At 35.8% G+C, this 25,245-nt stretch overlaps 1 protein-coding gene across 2 annotated transcripts in view; it reads left to right on the forward strand.

The window, feature by feature from the left end:
• Positions 1-240: 240 nt before the first annotated feature.
• N4BP2 (NEDD4 binding protein 2) overlaps positions 241-25,245 on the forward strand; it is a 64,205-nt gene continuing 39,200 nt past the window's right edge. For both annotated transcript variants that reach the window (XM_008565933.1, XM_008565932.1), the window contains exons 1-7: positions 241-580; positions 4,342-5,488; positions 8,033-8,157; positions 10,855-10,943; positions 16,454-16,530; positions 20,965-21,120; positions 22,661-25,035. In XM_008565933.1, coding sequence (XP_008564155.1) covers positions 355-580; positions 4,342-5,488; positions 8,033-8,157; positions 10,855-10,943; positions 16,454-16,530; positions 20,965-21,120; positions 22,661-25,035 — 4,195 coding nt within the window. In that variant the 5' untranslated portion in view covers positions 241-354. The remainder of the gene's footprint in view (positions 581-4,341; positions 5,489-8,032; positions 8,158-10,854; positions 10,944-16,453; positions 16,531-20,964; positions 21,121-22,660; positions 25,036-25,245) is intronic.

Here is a 25,245-nt window from a genome sequence, read left to right on the forward strand (position 1 = left end):
TGATATTAAAACAGTGTACTTACTGTTCTGAAATACGTTACATATTCTTAAGATCTTAATTTTAACATGTTCAGTTCTGGCAAAACCTGAATATTTTGGAGAGAGAGAAATTGACTGTTTTTTGACTTCGCTGCCGGAGTTGATAGTACTGCCTTCGAATGAAATAAAGATACCATTCCAATTTTAGAAATGAAAATATAACTATATAGTCTGAGTGTTTTAACTTGCTTTCTATTTTAGGTCCTATTTCTGCTGGATTGTGCAAGATTTTTAACCTTGTTTTCTTTGAATTATGACTTAAATATCACACATCTTAAATAAGAAAAGGGAAATATTTTAGTTTTGGAAGTCAGAATGCCAAGGAGAAGGAAAAATCTTGGGGGAAATCCTTTTCGGAAGACTGCAAACTCTAAGGAAGTTGTATCCAGTGTTACTAGTCATGAGGAGCCAACCACTACTCTTCCTTCCATGTGTGAGACAAAAGTTAATCAGGAAGAACTCTTCACCAGTATCTCAGAGATGTTTTCTGATCTGGATCCTGATGTAGTATATTTGATGCTTTCTGAATGTGATTTCAAAGGTGAGAAAAAGTTTAGTTCAAACCCATTGCATCTTATAAGAAGAATTCATGTACTATGCCATGACCAGTAGTAATATAGAAGTATGACTGTCTTATTTCTATTTTGTTCATTATTTATTAAGCATCTGCTGTGGGCAAGGTAATAAGTTTGGTATTTGAGGAATATGAAGAAGAATAAGGCATGGTTTCTGCTCTTAAGAAATGTATATTTCTAGTTGTAAGATGTATGTATACATATTACATTCTAGGTTTTATTTCTTTTTATCTTTCTTCTAGAACAGGTTGGCACTATTGACATTTGGGACTGGACAGTTCTTTCTTGTGAGTGGCTCTTCTGTGCATTGTAGGATGTTTAGCAGCATCCCTGGTCTTACCTACTAGATGCCAGTAGCGCCCTACCCCCCACTTTCGACAATCAAAAATGTCTCCATATATTGTCATTTGCTCCTTATGAGTCAAAATTGTACCTGGGTGAGAATCACTGTCCTAGAATGTAAGCTCCATAAAGACAGAAATTTTAAAAACTGTTCTGTTTTACTGCTGTATTTCTAGTTAATAAAATAGCAAATGACCCATGTAGGAGCTTAGTAAATGAAAGAGTGAATAGGTCATTGTAATTATGTAAATAAGAGCTGATTAAGAGTTGAGGCTGGTAGAGTAGTGTGATTTCAAAACATTGGATGCAGAGTCAAGAAACCTGGGTTGTATTTCCAGCTCTGCCATTAACCTCTTTGAATCTCAGTTTTCCAATCTTTTAATGAGAAAAATAATAGTATGTACCTTATAGGACTTTTTTGGTGAGGATTGAGTTTTTTGTTTTGTTTTTGGTAAAGTCTTCAGTATAGTAGGTTTTTTGTTTGTTTGTTTGTTTGTCAGTCAGCTGGCCGGTATGGGGATCCAGACCTGTGACCTTGGTATTATAAGGCTGTGCTCTAACCAGCTGTGCTAATTGGCCAGCCCCTAGTATAGTAAGTAGGTTATTAATAACTTGTACTAAATTGTTTAGAAGTATGAAGTATGCTTGCAGACAGATCAGAATCTATATAGGTTCACTTAGGGTAAATTAAATGTTGATGTCAGTATTGTTATTGGTCATGATTAATAAAAGATAAAATTCTAGATTTAGGAAGTTTTAATAATACTTGATAAACTTCCACGTTTAGTCATTGTGTGGTCTATGATGTGAGCATATCTTTTTTTTCCTGTTATGGTGTGAATGCAGAAAACCAGGTTACAGCAGCACATGATGCACAGAAATGATAGTATGTAAAGCTTTGTAAGTGATTTTTAAATTTATTTCCTAATTTTGATGTCTTTAAAATGTATTTGTTGCATATACACAAACGTAACAATGGGGGATTACAAGAAAACTATATTACCATATATCCTAACAAAAAACTTATTTTCCAGGGTCTTCTATAGACCTTGTTCATGAACACTTGATAGTTTGAATAATAGCCTTGATGAAATTTTGTATTCTGCTTTTTTAACATAAGCATTTTTTAAGTATTGCTGCAGTCTTTATGTTTGTTTTTAATAGTTTTCTAATACTCCACCGACTTGTTAGTTATATCCATTTTTCATGAATAATTGCAGAGAACATTTTGGTAAAAATAACTTTTTCCTTTTTTGGCTTTTTTTCTTAGTTTCAGAGTTTTATTTTCTTGTGTCACAGGATAAGAGCAGTTTTCAGCTCTTGGAAACATACTGCTGATTTGCTTATCAACAAATAACAGGTGCTGATTTGTAATACCACCTATCAGTGGCTTTACCACAGCCTTTTTAGCATTGCGTAGTATTATTTTAAGATTTTAATAGGAATAAAATTCACCTTTTAATTTGTGTTTTTTTAATAAAGAGGATTGTTGAACATTTTTGTACATGATGTTCATTAATTCTTTTATTCTTGTGTAGACCGTTCATTCATGTTTTTTTTCATTGCTTTCATACATTGGTTTTAATTTTTACTAACCATCTGTGTAAGGACTTTTCTTTTTTTATCATAACCTGTCTTTCTTGATCTTTTACTTATTTTTACTTACTGCTGTTTTTCATTATATCCATGTTAATTTTTTTAGCTGATCTTCTGTTTTTTCGATCATGTACATTTTTTCATTGAAATACTTCCTATGTTTGCTTTTTTTCCTTTTTTCCCTTTTTAGAGCTTCTAGCCTTTGTAGTATTGCTATGATCTCCTACTTGGTCTCTGCTAGGCTTGCCCCTCCAATCCCTCTTTTTTTTTCTTCTTAAGGGAACATTAATTGGGTGCTTGCTAGGTGCCAGTCCTTGTGCACAGCACTTTTTCATGGATTTTCTCATTTAATCCTCACAGCAACCTATGAGGTAGGTACTTTTATTATCCCCATATTGCAAATAAGAAAGTTAAGGCTTAGAGGAAGTTAACTCACTTGTTCAAAGTGTCATAGCCAGCAAGTAGGGATTTAAATGCTGGTGTTCTGACTCTAGACCAGAGCTTTTACCTACTGTGCTGTGCTGTTTCCAGATTTATCTTCCTTAAAACAAAACAAGATAAAGCACAAACATAAAATAAGCAAAAACCAAAAAAACGAAAAACCTCACATTTTAAATGCCTAAAAATTCTAATGGCTCCCTATTTGTGTTGTAACAGAAAGAGCTCAGCATTGGAGGCAGACACACCAGTCCTAGCTCTGTCTATCTGTGTGACTTGGGCCAAATTAAAGTACTTTTTGAACTTCATTTTCTTCATCTGTTTGCTAGGAATAATATACCTCATAATATTATTTGAGGATTCAGTGAGGTGATGTGTATAATAAAGCTTCTAGCCCAAATGATATGACTGGTAATTTTCCTTCAAGTTCCCCTAGAAAATAAAATTAATGTTTTTTAGTATGACATACAGGACCCTCCCCAATTTCACCCAATCTCCCTGTCTAGTTTGATCTCCTCTTATTCACCATATATTGCACTGTGTGACCATACTCCAACCAACTTCTCTTAACACTTAAACATGCATTGCATTTTCAAGCCTGGTTTTACCTTTTAAACCTCTTGTGTCTGGCAAGTTGCTTTTTAATCTTCAAGTCCCAGTTCACAGATCACTTTATGTGAAATCTTTCCTTATTCTCCTATACACTGCTATGGCATTTATGTTATCAAAAATGTGCATTATTTAATCTGTATTATATTATAACGTTATTTTCTTCTAATGTAGTTATATTTAATTTTCTCCATTAGACTGCAAAATCCTTTGAGTGTAGTAAAGATTATGTCTTATTCATCTTTGTACAAAGTATGTTCTATACATAGTACATGCTCATAAATATTTTTTGTATTAAGTGGAATTCATGACATGGACCATATAAATCAATTAGATTTACTAGGAGAATACATAAAATACTTAAAAGGACATGCGGTAGGTAAGTATTTGTTGAATAAATCAGCTGGCTTTAGACTTTTATAAATAACCCTAACACATAGAATTACAGATATTCATACGTTTACTCAATAAATTCATCCAAAAATATTTACTTTATAGTTTATTAGCCTACTTTATTATCATTTGTCTTGAAGAACAATATTGCACGTCTCTTATCATTCAAACTTTTCATGAATACAGACTTTGGTATGTTAGTAAAATATTAATTAAAAAAATGACTTGAATATTATAACTTTCTCTATACTCCCTTCCATGTAAAATCTGGATTTTAAGAAAATTGTATCTTAACTTTTTTCAGTATATGTATATTGTTGTTGCTGTTATTCTTGTTGTCGTTGTACAGTTGACAACGCCATGGATTGTCTATTAGAGTTATCTGCCACTGATGCCAAGATAGAAGAATCGTCTTCACAAAGCTCTGCTGCTTCTGAGACCCAAGTAAGTGCAGCAGGGAGTGAAATAATGGAAAAGCATCCTCCTGAAGAAGAGAGTGAAGATTCAAAAATGGATTCGTTTTTGGACATGCAGCTAACTGAAGACTTGGATTCCTTAATACAGAATGCTTTTGAGAAATTGAATTCTTCTCCTGATGACCAAGTGTTTTCATTTTTGCCTTTGCAAGATGTTAATAGTTTTAATGACCCGAGTGAGTTTATAAATTCAGATTCAGGTAGTATGACTCCCATTCTTTCTACACAAAATGTGGATTTGAACAATGAAAATTTAGAGAATTCTGCGTCTACATTAAGTTCAAACCCATTACCTTCACATTCAGTTGTGAATGAATCCAAACATTTTATAAAGGATAACACATTGACATTGGAAGGTAACTACCCAGAAGATTCTCTTCTCAGTAGTTCTTTAAATCTAGCAGGTGACTCTGTTGTGGGTTGTAGCAATTTTAATCAAGATCAGAAAGAACTTTTAGAATCTGAATGTGTTGAGGCACAGTTCTCTCAAGCTCCTGCAGATTTGGGTGCCAGCGAACCTCAGGCTCTTTTAAACCTTCCAGAGCTTGATTTACCAGATACAGGTGGAGATCAGAAATCTGCATCCGTCTCTGATGTGTTTGTACCTTCCGAAGGATTTAATTTCAAGCCGCACAAACATCCTGAACTGCCACCAAAGGTGAAGGATGTGAATTACTGCCCAGTACTTACCCCTCTCCCTTTACTGCTGCCTCCTCCTCCACCTCCGCCACTGTGGAATCCAATGATTTCTGCTTTTGACCTCTTTCAAGGAAACCATGGCTTTGTAGCTCCCATTGTAACCACAGCTGCACACTGGAGACCTGTCAACTATACATTTCCACCCTCAGTTATTTCTCACACTTCCCCAACAAAGGTATGGAGAAATCAGGAGGGAACAAGTGCTTATCAAGTACAAGAAACTCCAGTTTCTCAGGTTGTAAGAAAGAAGACATCTTACATTGGACTAGTTCTTGTTCTTCTCAGAGGGCTTCCTGGATCAGGAAAATCTTTTTTGGCGAGGTACGATGTTTAATTGAGTTTTTAAAAAGTATAATGCATGAATGTGAACAGATAGATAGTTGCAAATATGCAAAATGCTTTGCTTAATGGAGATGTTTAGTGACCCCGAAAATGTTTTCTTACTATTAAATTTTTCTAAGTTTGTAGCTAATAGCACTGTTTTCTCCAGAAGTTTTTATTGAATTCTTTCATTTCAGAATATCTTTTTGAGACAAATAGAGGAAAGAAAGATGATTCCAAGATTGTGAGCTATTGAAATCAGCAGAAATAGCTTTATGTGGAAGAGAGCTAATTTGAGTGGGAGCCAGATGAGTTCAACTTTGGTAGAGTTAAATAGCCATATTTGATTTTGAATTCACGGAATGGAAGTCTCAAATACATGAATTCTATTGGTAGTTGGAAATTTGAGATTATAGTATGTTGTTAAATAATGCTTTTAGAGATGTGTGATTTGAGGGCCGGCCCGGTGGCGCACTGGATAAGTGCGCCGCTTGGGAAGCGCGGCGGCGCTCCCGCCCGAGGGTTCGGATCCCACATACAGACCGGTTCCTGCTCACTGGCTGAGCGAGGCGTGGGAGCAACACCGAGGGTTGCGATCCCGTTGCCGGTCCCCGGTCCGGTACGGGGGCAACACTGAGGGTTGCGATCTGTTGCCGGACACGGAAAAAGACAAAAGACAAAAAAAAAAAAAAAAAGAGATGTGTGATTTGAGAGAAGAGAGGGATGAATACTAGTAGTCAGATAACTTCAAATTTTCAGTGATTTATTAGTCACAAAATATAATATCCTCAATTATTTGATCTCACATATCCATCTATGTCCTTTTTGTAGTTAAGGTAGGTTGCGGATGCTTGGCTCTGGGAGACTGGAGTCAGGGTTAGAGTCAGCTTTGTTATGTTTACAGTGGCATTCCTTAGAGTATTGTCTTCGTAGTCCCTTAGCCTTTAAATTCCAGAAGATTTTTTTACGTAATATATTTTATTTGCTAGTTTTTTTTTCCTTCCTTTTAACTGTTTGTCCTCTTCTGTTCTTAGCTGGGTCTTTTCTATTCGATCCTGGGTATATCTCGTCTTAGTGAATATTTATAGCTATGTGAGGAATGGAGTAGTTAAGGGAAGGAGAGAATTGGGTGATCATTGAAAGGGGTCCTGAAGTGTAGTTACAGTTTTTTCACATAACTGAGATACAGACATGTTAAAAGGAAAAAAGGAAGTATCAGAGAAGGGAAAGTTTAAAAGATAAAAGAGAAGAGGATAAACATAGGAATCGGGATCAAGTAAGCATTGTCTAGAACATAGGATCTATCAGTGCAAGAATTTGGTCTTTTTTGCTCATCGTTGTGTGCTTAATGCCTAACACAGTACGTGGCACTTAATAGATGTTAATAAAAATTAAATTCCAAAGATACGGTTTTAGCTTTAGATATATTTATACATATTTTAGGAGGAGAGGATAAATGATATTTTACAAGTGATCAAGAATGAGAGCAATGTAATGTTTCTGTGGATTTTATTTGCTTAGTTTTTGTATGTACCGCAGATATGTAGATGATAAGTTCCACAATCAGGAAAGAAAGATGTCAAGGAAAAAAACCCACACATACAAAATTATCTTAAGTTTATTTATTTTTTTGGTGGCTGACCGGTATAGGGATCTAAACACTTGACTTTGGTGTTATCAATACTGCACTGCAACCAACTGAGCTAACCAGCCAGCCCTGTATAATTTTATTTAACAGAGTAAATTAAGGGCCGAGCCCGTGGCGCACTCGGGAGAGTGCAGCGCTGGGAGCGCAGCAGCACTTCCGCCGCAGGTTCGGATCCTATATAGGGATGACCGGTGTGCTCACAGCGCTCAGTGAGCGCGGTGCGGCCGGTCTCAAAAAGGACAAAAAAAAAAAACCCAGTAAATTAATAATATATTGCCATTATATTTTTGGATGTTTTTGGTGTACTCAATGAATTTATAGCAGCATGCAAAGAGTTTTGGACTACTTTTGCATATTAGTTCCCTTTTTTTTTTGGCTACTGGCTGGCACAGGCATCCAAACCCTTGACCTGGTGTTATAACACCACTCTCTAACCAGCTGAGCTAACCGGCCAGCCCCTTGAATATTAGTTCTATCTTAATACCTGCCTGCCTTGAAATGACCTACTTAGAGTGAGTGAAGTATCAGTGTGGATCAAATGATCATGTGAGGGGGATGCCCGTGTCAGAGTTCTGAGGCATTTTTAATTAACAGGTTTTTTTTGCTAAATAAAAATTTGTTAATCATCGAACCTTTATACTTAAGGGACAAGGTCTTTATAACATTAAAAAAAGTTTCTGAATAATAGTTTACATAAAATAAAATAAACCTGCCTTAGGTTGGTTTTTTGGAATTGAACTTCTGCTTAGAGGATTATCAGTGTTTGAAAATTACAATATTCTTACTCTTTTAAATAGTAGTAGTTGATTTTTTTATTTGGATTATGACTTTGTAAAATTAGGAGAGAGAATTTAGAAGAAAAAATTAATAAAAATCATTCCACTTATCATTCACAGGACTTTGCAAGAGGATAACCCAAATGGAGTCATTCTTAGTTCTGATGATTATTTTTACATAAATGGACAGTACCAGTTTGATGTAAAGTACTTAGGAGAAGCACATGAATGGAACCAGAATCGTGGTAAGAATAGACATCTAATTCTGGGTAATATTAAGCATAATATAAAGAAGAAATTCACTTAGTATTCATATTTTGAGAGATGTATAATTTTTAAAAATTTATAATTACTTTATATATAACTATATAATATATATAAAATTATAACTATAATTAACATTAATTTTTATGGTACATGATAAGTAAAAGAGGTAGTCTGATAGGGTTGTTATGAGGATTAAAAGAGTTAATTTTTATAAGATGCTTAAAACATTGTATGGCACATTTAAGTTTTATTAAATCAATGGGTATCTTGTTGGAAGTAAGTCTAACTTTCTACTTTGGTCTCAATGGCTCAAAGAAGTTACAGTTGTCTGGTATGCTTTGGTTCCTGTTTCCTAAAATGGAATTTGTATCATTAACCATTGTTCTTCCCTAGATTGGTTTAATTTTTATGGAGAATAGTGTGTGAGAGTAAAAATGGCTTTCTTAAAACTGAATCTGCAGGGAGGGAGATTATAGGTAAAACCTTAGTTTCTTTATTAGTACAACTATCTATTCATTGAAGATGGTTTTATCATTAAATGTTCATTTACATAATTTAAATTTTATATGGAGAATTCTTAAGCCATAGACAATATCTTACTTAACCTTTTTAAAATAATAAATGCACTGTGAAGGCGGTTCTTGAATTTGCCATCTTCAGACAATCTTCAAAAATTGTTAAATTTTTATATATTCTTTCTTGTACTAGAAGTTAAAGTGAGAACTCAGGAATATGAGAATACCAACACAATTAAGAATAAAGGAGGCAGTATGATGTGGTGGTGAAGATCAGCCTTGAATTTGCTGGTTATAGCTCTGTGATCTTGTGCATGTTATGTATACTCTACAAGTCCCAGTCTTCATCTGAAAAGGGGGGGGGGGTAATAATGTATAACTCCCAGGATTGTTGTAAAGGTTAAATGAAAATGAAAAATGCTTAGCACTTGCTCAACATGCTGTTATAACAGCAACAACCACAACAACAATAATATGTTAATAGGCAGGACTCTTTTTTAAACCACTTTCAGATATAATGTATGTGCCATACAACTCACTCATTTAAATTGTGTAATTTAATGGTTTTTAGAATTTGCTATTCAGAATTGTACAACCACTGCCACAATCAGTTTTAGATCAATTTTTATCACTCAGAAAAATTCTGTATCCACTAGCTGTTACTCCTTATTTCTCCCCTATCTGCTTTCTCTAAGGTTTGCCTATTCTGGACATTTCATAGAAATGGAATGATAAAATAGGTGGTCTATTGCGATTGGCTTCTTTGACTTAGCATAATGTGTTCAAAGTTCATTCATGTGGTAGCATGTATCAATACTTCATTTCACTTCATGGCTGAATAGTGTTCCATTGTATGGCTATACCACATTTATTAATCTATCAGTTGATGGACATTTGGGTTGATCCCACTTTTTGGCTGTTATGAACAATGCTGCTATAAGCATACATGTCTATGTCTAACCTTTTTAGGAACTGCCAAGTTTGTTTTCCAAAGCAATTGTGCCATTTTATGTTTCCGCTAGTAGTTCATCGCTGTGTCAATTTCTCCACATCCTCACCACACTTGTGAAATTATCTGTCTTTTTAATTACTGCTGTTCTGATGGGTGTGAAGTTTTATCTCACTGTGATTTTGATTTGCATTCCCCTGATGGCTGGCTAATGATGTTGAACATCTTGTTGTGTGCTTATTGGCCATTCGTGTATCTTTGGAGAAGTGTCTGTCCATATCCTTTACCCATTTTTTTTTTTTTTTTTTTTTGGTGGCTGGCTGGTACAGGAATTCAGACCCTTCACCTTGGTGTTACAATACCACACTCTAACCAACTGAGCCAACTGGCCCCTTTGCCCATTTTTTAATTGGGTTATTTGTCTTTCCATTGCTGAATTGTAAGAGACTGGGCAGAACTTTTAAAACTTTCACATAACTTCCTTGTAAGACTTATTTGTTGAAGTATATCATTAATTTCCTGAATGGTCTAATTCCTTGGGGAAAAAGGTAGTTTTATAAGAAAATACCTTGTACAACAGTATATCATAATGTTTTCTTTATTTGAAATCACTACATCTTTTGTGTGTGGGTGGGTGTTTGCCCATTTATACTTTCTGTTGGTTTTTAAACTTCATTTTAGAATAATTTTAGATTTGTGGAAAAGTTGCAAGGATACTATGGAGAGCTTCTGTGTACCCTTCACTCCTTTCCCCCTCGTGTTAATATTTTATGTAACTATGGTACATTTGTCAAAACTAAGAAATAATCATCAGTGTGTTACTATTAACTAAATTCCAAACTTTGTTCTCTATTTGACCGTTTCGTTTCGTTTTGGTGGATGGCCAATACAGGGATTAAACTCAGACTCTATTTGGATTTCAGTTTTTTTACCTTTTCTGTTCCAGAATCTAATCCAGGATACCATGTTGCTTTTTGTGTGATATATTTTCTCTGATTATTATGTAACTTTAGTAATTATTATTCAATATTTCCCTGTACTTTAATTTTTTCATGTCCTCAAAACTGATATTTAGAAGTCTAGTAGTGAGTAAAATTAGCATGTATGTGATTCTCAAATTATGAAAACAAGATCAGATTTTTTTAAAAAATAAAGGTAATATTTAATATTGTTATTAAAAATGATTTGTTCTTTTCTGTTGTGTTTTCCAGCAAAAGAAGCATTTGAGAAGAAGGTATCTCCTATTATAATAGATAATACAAACCTACAGGCATGGGAAATGAAGCCATATGTTGCTTTGGTTGGTACCATAAATTGTCATAAGCTTATAGTAGTGGATTTGAAATTATTGGGGGATGTTAATTACACAAGTGAATCTCAAGCACTTGAGAATTTCAGAATCTTAGTTATTTGTAATTGAGCTATCTCTGGTATTTAGCAAGATGAGAGAAATGCGACAATATAGCTAAATTTTTCTATGAAGCTAAATTTATTCAATTTATAAATTCTGAGATTCAGTTTTTAAATTCTGAGTTTGTTTTTGTTTTTTTTGGTGTCTTTTATGCAAATGTGGCATTAAGTTATAATTTGTGTATGTGTGTGTACACACAAATATTGGCTGAGGGGCTTGATTTGGTTTAGGCCATCTATATATTCTTGAGAGTAGGGCTGTTTTATTTATCATTACATCTACAGGGTATATAGCACTCTGTTTGGCGTATAGTAACTATAGTATTCGTTGAGTAAATTGATAAATGAAGCTTTTGTGAGTATGTGTATTTTTTTTGTTTATTCTATATCATTAGCACATGCCTGGCACATGGAAATGTAATTTATGCTACTTTAGTGGGTGTTGTATCTTTTCCTTTTTTTTTTTTTTTTTTGGTGGCTTGTTGGTATGGGGATCAGAACCCTTAATCCTGGTGTTATAACACTGTGCTCTAACCAACTGAGCTAACTGGCCAGCCCTGTACTTTCTATTTTATGTCCTTAACGCATCCAGACTCCGCCTCCTTTGCTGTGCCTAGTACACTTGTGCTATTTTGAAGGTATGATTCTTCACCTTTCTAAAGAAAATTACGTAATCTTTGAGAGCAGATAAGATTTTAGTGCTGAGCAGGGGCAATAGAGGAAATAAAAACTTGATTTTAGTGCTTTGGGAGTGGAAATTTGGTTTGCTTTCTGGCCTTAGGAATTCCTATTTTTCTGGATTAATATATTTGCATCACCATGGGGGCATGCTTTCCCCTTAACCTTACATGACTTCTCTCTATGGGTCTTCCTTTGCTTCCTGCTGCCATCTTAGAAAGTTCTTTAATACTTTATTTTCCTATGTAGAAAATAAAGGTGGCCTCACACTTCTGTGTTCCTGATTTTCATTTAGCCTTCAGGCTTCTATGATGTTTTTCTTTCCCTTTTTTCTTATATAATAATTGAAAATATAAAACTATTTTTTTGTTATTGATTCCTTGGCTCTTCCCTATACTGCTTAGAAGTATAAAGGATTCCTGCTTATCACATGGTGCCAAACTCATTTTTTTCTTTGTAAAGAAGTAGATATAGGGGGCCGGCCCGGTGGCGCACTGCTACAGTGCGCCGCTTGGGAGTGTGGTGGCGCTCCCGCCGAGGGTTCGGATCCCACATACAGACCGGCCGCTCACTGGCTGAGCAAGGTGCGGGCGCAACACCGAGGGTTGCGATCCCGTTGCTGGTCCCGGTCCAGTACGGGCGTGACACTGAGGGTTGCGATCCGTTGCTGGTCACGAAAAAAGACAAAAAGGAAGGAAAAAAAAAAAAAAAAGTAGATATAGGAATTGCTGTAGACAAAGGGGATCGCTTTTCACTTCTTTTGGTAGCAAGATAATGAGAGCTATCAGGGAGTAGAATAGATAGGCGATAAAAGTCTGTCATTTGACTGTCATTTACAGAAGTTGCTAAGTAGTGAGTTGGGATAAATTGGGGGCAGTCGAGTACACTTAGTAGCAACTCCCAAAACTTATTACTTTGTTTTAAAATATATATTGCTTCCCGTGTGCGCTGTCATACAGCTCTACCTAAGTTAGCCAGAATCCTCTCAAATAGTATACCATGTTATTAAGATTTGTCTGTTCATATGGGAGTTGAACATGTCTTTAAATTCACATTCTCTTCTCTTCCCTCCACCCCCTGTACATGTGTGTGTATGTGAGTGTGCACATTTAAAATGAATTTGATTCTAAGAGCTACATGATGCCCCTTTTGTTAATTAGACACCTACCCTGTTGCCATGCCTTGAATAAGTTGGGCAAAATTTGGTGCTGAGGTGAGAAGATAGAAGTGAGTAGGCTCATTACAGGGCATTATGTCACTTCCTAGCTTGCTGTCTGAGTTGACTTTTGGACTTTTCTGTCTATAATGACAGAAAATTAACAATGACCACTTTCGGCATCTTGTCATAAAGCTAAAGGGATGAATAGTAGGAGATGAGGTCAGACATATAATGAGGATTTGGGGACATGGCAGGGCAAATTATGTAAGGGCTCACAGATCACTGTAAGGGTTTTAGATTTTACCTTGATTGACATGCAGGGTGTATTAGTCTGCTCTGGGTGCCCTAACAAAATACCACAGCAGCTGGCTGGTTAGCTCAATTGGTAAGAGCACAGCCTTCTAACACCAAAGTCAAGGGGTCAGATCCCCTTACCAGCCAGCCGCAAAAAAACCCCAAAAAAAAGCCCAACAAATTAATTTTATCACAGTTCTGGAGGCTAGAAGTCCCAGATCAAGGTGCATTCAGGGTTGGTTTCTAGTGAGGGCCCACTTCTTGGCTTGCAGATGGCTGGCCACCTTCTTGTTGTGTCCTCACATTGAGAGGAAGACAGAGTGCTGTCTGGTGTCTCTTCTTATAAGGAAACTAACTAGTTCTATTGGATTAAGTCCCCACCCTTATGACCTCATTTAACCCTAATTACTTCCATAAGGGCCTTATCTCCAAATAGTCATATTGGGTGGTGGGGCTTCAACATATGAATTTTGGGGAGATGCAGACATTTAGTTCATAACAGGTTTTGAGCAGAGCAGTGACATCTGACAGGATTACTGTAGAGGTGTTGAGAATAGACTTGGGAGGCAGGGGTGGAAGTTAGGAGACCAGTTAGAGGGCTATAGTGGTAATTGAAAGATCATGTGGCTCAGATCAACATGGTAGCAGTGGGCCGGCCCGGTGGCGCACTGCTACAGTGTGCTGCTTGGGAGTGCGGCAGCGCTCCCGCCGAGGGTTCGGATCCCACATACAGACCGGTTCCCGCTCACTGGCTGAGCGAGGTGCGGGTGCAACGCAGAGGGTTGCGACACCGTTGCCGGTCCCGGTCCGGTACAGGCGCGACACTGAGGGTTGCGATCCGCTGCCAGACATGAAAAAAGACAAAAAGGGAAAAAAAAAAACCAAAAAACATGGTAGCAGTGAAGATGGTGAATAGTGATTAGATTTTGGATATATATATATATATATTTTTTCCTTTTTGTCTTTTTTCGTGTCCAGCAACGGATCGCAACCCTCAGTGTCGCGCCCGTACCGGACCGGGACCGGCAACGGGATCGCAACCCTCGGCGTTGCTCCCACACCTTGCTCAGCCAGTGAGCGGGAACCGGTCTGTATGTGGGATCCGAACCCTCGGCGGGAGCGCCACCGCGCTCCCAAGCAGCGCACTGTAGCAGTGCGCCACCGGGCCGGCCAGATTTTGGATATATTTTGAAAGTAAAGCCAACTGAATTTCTTGTTAGGTTGATGTGTGAAAGAAAGAGAGGAGTTAAGTGTGACATCAAGGTTGTTTGTTTTGTTTTTTTAAAAGATGACCGATAAGGGGATCTTAACCCTTGATTTGGTGTTGTCAGCACCATGCTCTCCCAAGTGAGCCAACCGGCCATCCCTATACAGGGTTCCGAACCCATGGCCTTGGTGTTATCAGCACCACACTCTCCAAGTGAGCCAAGGGCCGGCCCTAAGGTTGGTTTTTGATCCATGTAACTGGCAGTCATCATTAGCTAAGGTGGAGAAGAGTTCAGACAGAATAGTTTTGGGGTGGGTGTGGGATAATAGGTTTCAGAAGTTTAGGTTTAGATATGTTAAGTTTGCTAAATAGGTAGTTGGATCTATGAGTTTGGAGGTCAGGAGCAAATTCTCGGCTAAAGATACATATTTGAGAGTTATTAACATATGGATGATATTTTAAGGAAGTGAGTATAGGTTAAGAGTGTTGGACCAAGGACTGAGTCTGGGGCACTCCATTGTGAGCAGAGGTGTGGATGAAAAGGAAGGACTAGCAAAAAAAAAAAAAAAAACCCCAAAACTGAGAATACCCACCCAGTGGGTTAGGAGGAAAAAGCAAGAGTGTGTAATGAAGAAAGAATAAGAATAAGAGAGTGATGAACTGTGTCAGATGGTGCTGAGGGTCAAGTAAGAGAGGACTGAGAATTAGGCATAGAATTTTTCAGTGTAGAAGTAATTACTTGTTTTGATGCCCAGTTTCAGTGGAGTAGCCAGTTGGAGTGGGTTTAAGAGGGAATAGAAGGAGAGAAATTGGAGTCAGAAGATAGTAATAATTTTGAGACATTTTCTGACAGGAGGGAACAGGAAAGTGAGTAGATAGCTGGAAGGGGAATTGGAATCAAGAGTAAGATGGGAGAAATAACTGGGACTGATTCAAGAGGGAGGAAAAAATATGCCTCGGAGAGGGGAGAATTGTTGAATTCAATTATCCTTGAGTGGGAAAGAGGAGAAGGATCTAGTGTGTAAGTGTAGGGCTTGGCTGTTTGATTATTGCCATAATAGAGCTTTAAAAAAAATACAATGAGCTATTATTTAAAATAGTTTTAAAATTATAAAAGTCATGCATGTATGTGATAAAATATTCAAACAGTAAGAAAGAATGCCTAAAGTCCTCTTCCCTAGAGGCAGATGCTTTTGATAGTATTTTTGAGACTCTTTCCAGAAGTTTTCCATGTATGTATAACTGTGTAAATAATCCTTTTTTACCCAAGTGAAAATTTTTATTTTAATTTCCTAACGATTTATTTTATTTTATTTTTTTCTCACAATTTATTTTAAAGACTTCTCTCACTAACACATGCAGAATTTAAAAAATTACTATAGTGGGCCAGCCTGTGGCCCACTCGGGAGAGTGTGGTGCTGATAACACCAAGGCCACGGGTTCGGATCCTATATAGGGATGGCCAGTTAGCTCACTGGCTGAGCGTGGTGCTGACAACACCAAGTCAAGGGTTAAGATCCCCTTTCCAGTCATCTTGTAAAAAAATAAATAAAGGGCCGACCCTTTGGCTCACTCAGGAGAGTGCGGTGCTGGGAGCGCCGAGGCCGCGGGTTCGGATCCTATATAGGGATGGCCGGTTGGCTCACTTGGGAGAGAGTGGTGCGGGCGACACCAAACCAAGGGTTACGATCCCCTTACCGGTCACAATAAATAAATAAGTAAATAAAAATAAAAAATTACTATATATTTTCATATTGTTGTACCTTTATTTAGTTAGCAAGTTCCACATTAATAGCCACTGAGTTATTTCTGTTCTTTTGCTATTACAATAATGGTGAGCTAGATGTCTTGGTGCTCTTATTTAAGTATTTATCATTAGCATGAGTTTTTGGAAGTTAATTGCTGGGTCAAAGAGATTGGGTATTTTACCAGTTTTACACACCCATCAAGATTAGACAATGTTTTAGGTTCTTTCACTTTTAACATGCTATGAGTTTGGAAACAATGGATTTAATTTCATGGAAATAATTATTTTGAATGTTTTTCTCTTTTTTGTATATAGTCTCAAAAACATAAATATAAAGTCCTTTTCCGGGAACCAGATACATGGTGGAAGTTCAAACCAAAGGAACTTGCAAGGTAAAGCTTGGAGGCTAACTAACATGTTTCTTATTTCATGAGTGATAGAAAGTTTATCTAGATTTTTTCCCCTTATAGATGATGAATGAAAACAAAATTGATTCGATTGCAGCTTTGTCGCTTAAAAATTGCTAACAAATTTTGTTTTGCATATGAGTTTTTTTTTCCAGTTTTACGAAATTTGTATCTTGTTGTTTCTAAAATTCATAGTCAGAAAAATGCCAGTTACCTTATATAGTCAGTACTTTATTACCTTTTAATAATACATTAATATCTGAGACTAGAACAAACCCTAGGATTTGGCACACTTGAACCCTGTGCTACTGGGAGAGACAAATTATTATAGCTGCCTAGTGACATAGAATACTAGAAGGTGGTAAGGAGGTAGAGACGAAAAAGGTAGCAAATATCCAGCTGTCCAGGTACGTCACTCCCTTCCCACCAACACCTTCCAAGGTTATACCTTATTTGGTTGCTTGACTCGAATAAAAATGTTACTCAGGGCATAGACATACAATGTGTTTTGCTTTGTTCTCTGTATTCCCTTAGAGATAGCCCTAAGTTAATTTTTGCTAGACTATTCTTTTTCTTGGTCATTATAGCTAATTTTAATACTAACTAAAGGACAACCCAATTTTAGTATATTCACAATGTTGTGCAGTCATAACCACTATCTACTTTCAGGTCATTTCCATCCCCTCAAAAAGAAACCCCATATCTGCTAGCAGTTACTCCCAATTCAACCCTCCTCTTGGCAACCACTTAACTGTTTTTTTCTCTTTATGGATTTTCCTATTCTGGACATTGCATATAAATGGAATAATACAATATGTGACATTTTATGTCTGGCATCTTTCAGTTAGCATAATGTTTTCAACATTCATTTATATTGTAGCATGTATCACTACTTAATTCCTTTTTATTATCCTTTTGATACATTACTGGAGTTGGTTTTCTAATATTCCATTTAGGATTTTTGCATCTGTGTAAATGAGTGAGATTGGCTTACAGTTTTTCCTTCTTTGACCTGCCTTGTCTGACTTTTTGGTATCATAGTTTTAGGTTCATAAAATTAATTGGGAAGTATCTCTTCTTTTTCTCTTTTTTGTGTTTATCTGAATTTGAATGTTTGTTAAAATTTGCATATAAAATTGTCTGGATCTGGTGTTTTCTTTCTAAGGAGGCTCAGTTGAAATTTTGCCATTACACCAAAGTTTTCAAATTTAAGTCTTAATAAAGACTTTGTTAAAACAATTATAATATTCTCTTACCATTTATATTTCTGCTGTGTTAACAGTTAAGTTCCTTTTTTCAATCCTAATGTGTTTTCGTTATCTTCTTTTTTTCTTGATTATTCTTACTAGAGATCGGTTGGTCTCTATTGTAAGTTTGTCTTATGTTTAATTTATTTCTGTTTCTCTTTATTCTACATTCTTCGTTTTTTAAAAAAATCTACTTTTCTTTGTTTATTCTTTTGTTTTTTTAAACTTCTTTACCTGAAGGTTTAGGTCATTGTCTAATATGAGCATTTGATGCTATAGATTTTCCTGTGTACTACTATAGTTGCTCCCAGAATTTTGAATACTTTCTTTTTGTCATTATATACTTTCTAATTTACACTGTGATTAATTTTATTAATTCTTTGATTATTTAGAACTGTGTTTTCAAATTTCTGAACAGATGGGGTTTTTTTTTTTTTTTTTTTAAAGATGACCGGTAAGGGGATCTCAACCCTTGGCTTAGTGTTGTCAGCACCACGCTCACCCAGTGAGCAAACTGGCCATCCCTATATGGGATCCGAACCCATGGCCTTGGTGTTATCAGCACCGCACTCTCCCCAGTGAGCCACGGGCCGGACCCAGATGGGTGTTTTATTTTTTTTTAAAAATTGGTTTAAAACTTGACTGCAGTAAGTCAGATTGTGTGATTCATGTAATACTAATTCTCTGATATTTTTAAGATGTTTTATGGCCTAATTGTCAGTTTTTTATAAATGTTCCATGTTTGCTTGGTAAGAATATATACTGGTTACAGCTTGTTAATGTATCTATTAAATCATGCTAACTAATTCTGTTGCTCACATCTCCTATAACTTTTACTAGTTTTTTTTTAATCTGCCCGATGGATTAATATTTGAGAGAGGGATGGTGAAATCTCCCACCATGAGAGAGGTATTTTGAAATCTCCCTCTACTGTGTTGAACATGTCAGTTTCTCCTTATAGTTCTGCCTAAAGTTCTGCTTTATATATTTGGAGGGTATTTTTTGAAGTATGTGCAAACTTAAGATTTTTTATATTACTCTAATTAATTGAAACTTTTTAACCTTTTCTGGTGACTTTTTTTGTCTTTAATAGTAATCCTTTTTATAAAGTTTAATTTGCCTAATATTAATAGAACTCTACCAGCTTCCTTTTAGTTAGTATTTGAGTGTTACTCCTTTTTCCATACTTTTACTTTAGTCCTTTAAATATCCTTATCTTCAGGTATATCTCTTGAAACCACTTTGTTTGAGTTTTAAAAAATCCACTCTGTCCACCTTGGCTTTTAACTGATAAATGTAGTTCTTTTATGGATATTTTGGTTATTCATATAAAAATTGATCTTGTTTCTTACTGTCTCATTGTGTGCTTTCTACTTATCTCACTTTTTCTGTAATTGTTCTATTACAGAGAATTATATAGTTGAATTTTTTCTCCTATTATGCCTCATTTTGGATTTTATTTTGATTGATTGAATTCAAATTTTCTTAGTTTTTTTCCTTCTTGACTAATTTGGAAATTATATATATTATTTTAATTCTTTTATTGGTTACCTTACAAGTTTATCATGCAAACTTTACAGTTAAACCATGTTCTTAAGCATTCCTCCTCACAAATACTGTACAAGGATTTTAAAACATTTTATCTCTGATAGTACCTCCCTTCCAACTTATATGCTCTCATTGTCCAGAATATACAGTGTTTGTTGTCACTTACTCATGTAGTTATTGCTTTGTACTTCATTTTTTCTTTCATCATAGACCTTTCACCTGGGAATTTCCTTCTGCCTGACGTCCATCTTTTAGAATTTTCTTTAAAGTAAAGGCTTGCTTGGTGTCAAACTTTTTTTTTTTAATCTGCAGATTCTTTTATTGCCCTCATTCTTGTAAGATGATATTTTTGCTGGATGTATATATTCTAGACGGACAGTTATTTTGTTATTGAAGGTAACATTTAGCTCTCTTCTGACTTCCATTATCACTGTTGTTAAAGTCAGCTGTCATTCCAATTGTGGGTTCCTTTGTATATGACTAGTTTTTAAAAATTAAAAAAAAATTTCTGGCTCACTTAATATCATCTCTTTGTCTTTGGTGAATGACAGTTTTAGTACTGTGTTTCTAGTTGTGGGTTTCTTAATTTTTTATCTTGTTTGGGATTTGTTGGGTTTGTTAAATCTGGGGAGTGGTGTCTTTCATCAGTTCTGGAAAATTCTCAGCAATTTTCTTTAAATTGCTTCTGTCCCATGCACTCTTCTCTTTCTGGGACTTGGATTAGATGTATACTACTAGACCTTTTTACCTGTCCTCTATGTCTATGTCTCCTTTAACCTCTCTTTCATATTTTCTGTTTCTTTGCTTCTCTTGTGATCTGAAACCAGACAAGATTGAGGTAGGTAAATATGAAAGCCAGATTTGCCCAAGTGGCAAATGCTAATATTAGCCCTGGGATCCAGACACAAAGCTTTGAATTTAATCCAAGATAGGAGAGTTGTAACTGAGACGTTTTCATTAAGTCAAGACCTTAGAGGGACTAAAGCATACCATCTGGCCTCCTGGCACATGCAAATCCAAATGCCGTATGAATGAAAGCTTCCCCAGTTTAAGGTCTAAGTTCAGCCAAATATGAGCTCACAAACAAAAGCACACAATGAAATAAACTACTATGAGTGAAAGCACATATTTTTCCATCCAGAGACTTCAAATACTAGGAATTTTTTTGTTTGTTTGCAGTTAAAATGCATTAAAACATATGTTTGTTTTAATTCACTTGGGATCTAGTTTTATTGTAAGAGGAAGGCCCTTTAAAACATCTAGCCTGCCTTTCTGGCACAAGTGTGATTTTGTTTGCTAGTTAATAATTAACTAAAGCCTTGAAATGGTGGTCATATGCTTAGGAGTTTTTTGCATAGCTTGAGAACAGTTTCTTTTAAAGTTACTGGGACCTGCTGGTTTTCTCCAGATTGATAAAGGGCGTTTGGAAAAGGTTGTATGACATGAGTAAGAAATGCTGAATGAAATGACAGAGTCAAATAGTATATATTGTGTCATAATAAACCAGGTTGTTACCGTTCTGAATTAGGAATATGTCGTTTGTTTCCTGGACATTACATGTTCTGATTTCTTTAAACTTAATTACCAATATTTCTTCTATCCTTTTCTCTCCTGGAATTTTTAGGCGTAATATTCATGGGATAAGCAAAGAAAAAATAACAAGAATGTTAGAACACTATCAACGTTTTGTTTCAGTACCAATAATCATGAGTTCTTCGGTTCCAGAGAAAATAGAACGTATTGAGTTGTGTGCATATTCTTGTGAGGACAGAAGTACTAGGTAGGTTAAAATGCCTTATGTAGAAAATACTTGAAACATAATTTTTAAAAATATGATAATTTTAGAGCTTGTGAGATCACTGCTGATTAACTTTAAAAGTAAGGTAGACTAAAAATTTGTAAGAGTTTAGGTAAAGTCTTACCTGAACTGGGATGTATATAATTAGCAAGAGAAATAAAAGTTCTTATGAGGGGTGACAGAGTTTTTTCATTGACTTCAGGATTTTATGAGTCCTTGATTATACTATGAATACTCCTCCCTTCTTTATGTAATGTCCTCTGCTATTCTGGTATTAACCTTATCTCCTTGCTGTTATTTTTTTGTATTTATTCACATCACTTCTTAATTTTCTTAGATTTTAGTGAAAATACTCTCAATTATTAATGATACACTTTTACTAAGTAATACAAGTGATAGCCTTCTAGAACTTTGCAATCCAGGATAGTACTGATTCTGTGAAGCATTTAGGACACGTAAACAATTGGATAAATAAGTGAATAAAGAAGAACCCAAATATATGTAGAGGTCTGAATTGCCCATATTTTATGATGGTAAGGGTTGGAGAGGCTCGGTTAAAAAGGAGTTGGAAGTTGGAAAGAGAAAATTCTTAAATGCTTTTTTTTTTTTTATTGAGAAGCAGTGCTGCAGAGTGGTTAAGAGCATGGACTGTAGAGCTGTACTTCCTGGGGTCAAATCCCAAAGCTTTGTAACAGAAAACTCAGTTAATGTTAGGTGTGATTTCGGTTAGGAGGGTTTCATGGGAGAGTTGGGACTTTGAGAACTCCTGGAAGAAAGGAAGAAAGGAAGATGAATTGACAAATTGAATAAGGAAAATTTACTGACGTTGAAAGTGTAATGGTTAGGCAGAAGGGCTCTGGATCTGAAATTAATGTTGAGGATGGTTTTAAAAAACTTCACAAGGGGCATCTCAAATGAGAGCTCTTTCCCCCTTTCTCTGTTCTCTTAATCATGCAAATCATGTTGGCTGGAGTTTTGCGACTTTATAAACAGAGCTTCCTCTGTAGCAAATGACAGATAGGTACTGTAGAGGCAGACCTAGTTTTATATATGCTAAGCATAAATAGGTCAGAAAGAAGCCAGATAGGTGGTGTCTTCTCCTGGGGACAAATTCAGAGTCTTAACTTTAATACTTAATGCATAATAAACACCTAAACTGAAAATCTCATGTTTGCTATTTAATTGGAATAAAGTTTGAGGGCTGGCTGGTTAGTTCACTTGGTTAACACCAAAGTCAAGGGTTTGGATCCCCTTACTGGCCAACTGCCCAAAAAAAAAAAAAGTTTGCTTCATATATGCCAAGCATTGTGCTAGGTATTGGGGTTGCAACAGGAAAGTGTTCATGGTGCGTTAGGGAAAAATCAAGGTAGCTTTTATAATTTTGACGTAGTTTATTTCTAGAATTCTCACAATAAATGTTAAGTGCCCTGTCTTTCAGTTGAATGCTTCTTTAATTTAATTCATAGTATTAATGGCAACATTAAGAGACTTCCTTATGATACTTTTAAAAAACATCTTACAGCCCAAGAGTCAATGAAGATATTACCTCTGAAAAAGAAGATAATGTTTTATCCTCCTCTTTGAAGCACCTAGAATTAATTGAAGAGAAGAATCTTGAAGTGATTAAAGAAACTGTGTTATCTGAGAATGTTAAGTATCTCCCTAATGCAGATTTAAACAAAGGAGGAAAAGAATTAAGTGGTATGAATCAAAACACTCAGAGTGCTTTTGTTCAGGAAGCTCCACACATTTATTTTTCTGACTCTGAAAGCAAAGTACGAGCAACAGGCAAAAGCAAAAAAGAGCAAGTAGAAATGGTGTCTGAAAAAGAGTATAATAGAACCGATGCAGATAGTTCTGTAGAGGGAGTATCACCAAGTATTTGTTATGGTGAAAATGATCAGGAAGACTATGATCATGCAAGTACTGTACCACTTCAATATGAAAAATCTTCACCTGGTGAAATATTGGAAGAAGGAGCAACAGTAAAGAAAAAAGCCTTTGGGAAACAAAAAAGCAAATCAGCTTTGGAAAAGTTCCCAGGACAAGAGGTATCAAATTTTGTTGGTGACTGGCCAGTTGATACGACTATTGGTCAGAGGACAAAAAGGAACCGAAAAACTGAAAAAGCATCATCTGTACAAAGTGACAAAAACTATAGTTACCCTCAGTCATGCAAAGTATTAGATAATAGTGTATCTGTGAATATAGATTGTATCCAGCAACGAGGATCTCCACATGAGACTGTAGAGGATGACAAGAAGTCACAGTGTGATGTTTCAGAGTTCCTCAGTAGCTATAGATATGAAACTTATAAAAATAATGAAAAAAACTCATTCAGCATTGTGGGTGATTGGCCTTCATCTGATTCTTTAGTTCAGAGAGAGCACAGATCAAGAATGCCAAAGGCTAGTTTAAATGAACCCAACCTAGAATTTGGAACTAATGACAATATGAATGAAATATCCTTGTACACAGCACATGACGCCTGTTGGGGCACAAGCCCTAAAAAACTAAAAACATTGGGTAGCTCCACTCTAGGAAGTTCTGAAATGCTACCCAGTGAAATGACCCATGAGAATCAGACATGTTTAAATAAAAAGATTTATGGGGAACACACATTGCCTCTTAATTTTACCAATTGTGCACCAACTACTCCTGGAGTAGTAGGACAACAAACTTTAGCGGAATTTCCAGAGGGAATACCTGAAGGTGTCCCTAGACTAGAAGTAGTCATGTGTACCCAGACTGAACCACAGGATTTTGCACTCTTATGGAAAGTAGAAAAGAATAAAATTAGTGTTTCAGATTCTTTGAAAGTATTAACAGGAAGATTAAATGGATTTAAGCCGAAAGCTTTCAACATTAACACAAAGTCAGATGTTCAAGAAACAATTCCATATAGGGTAATGTATGATAAAAGCACGTATGTTGAAGAAAGTGAGCTTACCAGTGCTGATGAATCTGAAAATCTTAATATTCTTTGTAAACTGTTTGGATCCTTTTCATTAGAAGCCCTGAAAGACTTATATGAGAGGTGTAATAAAGATATTATTTGGGCCACAAGCCTTTTGTTGGATTCTGAAACTAAATTATGTGAGGATACTGAATTTGAGAATTTCCAAAAGTCATACGATGACTCACAAATTGGACCATTTTCTCTGGGATTGAATTTGAAAGAAGTTATTAGCCAAGGAGGAACTTTAGAGGATTCTAATCCTTCTCTGCCAGAGTTTAGCCATGGAATTATTAGTAACACTAGTGCACAGTCTACCTGTGATGCAGACGAGGAAAACTCAGAGCAGGCAGAAATAAGAGCTATAAGTCCTGAAGAACCTGGATTAATAACAAGAATATTTTCTCATGCTGCTATAGATGTAAAGAATAATAATGAAGCACTTTCTAAGAGTCAGGCAGAACTTTCAGTTTTGTATGGCATTAAGCAGTCTTTTCCAAATATTGTAAAAGCTACCGTCCCTAAAAATGTGAGTGAAATGGAGAAGAATGTAGTAGCCACAGAAACTGGAGACAGTATACATTCTTTAAATTTGTCTGATGTTTTAAACTCTGTTTCGAGTACTTCGAATCTTGAGTTAAATGAAAAAATTGATTTTAATGACTCTTTTGAGATAAAGAACAATGAAAATCTTCCAAAGGATTATGTGAAATTTCCAAACACAGAAGAACTTACGAATGAAGATGAACAAGAAATGGAGAAAATTCTAATAGCAGAGAATAGTTTGTCAGCTGGAGTTAGTGAAGAAGATAAAACTGAGATACTAAATCCCGCACCAGTGGTGGCCAAATCTCTGACCATAGACTGTCTGGAGTTGGCATTACCCCCTGAACTGGCTTTTCAACTCAATGAATTATTTGGTCCTGTTGGTATTGATTCAGGTAAGGAAATTACAAATTATCTATACATTTGTCTTTGTATGAACAGAATATTGAGGGTTCTATTTCAATTATGAAATTATTTCATAGGTTAACTGAAATGTAAAAGTAGTTTGTATTGTCTAACTTCACATAGTAACTTATTTTTAGCATGTATCTAGAATATTTTAAAAAATGTAATTTGAAGAAATAGAGACTATGTATATGGAGTCC

The sequence above is a fragment of the Galeopterus variegatus genome, unplaced genomic scaffold (genome assembly GCF_000696425.1).
Source record: "Galeopterus variegatus unplaced genomic scaffold, G_variegatus-3.0.2 Scaffold214, whole genome shotgun sequence".
NCBI classification, from domain to species: Eukaryota; Metazoa; Chordata; class Mammalia; order Dermoptera; family Cynocephalidae; genus Galeopterus; species Galeopterus variegatus.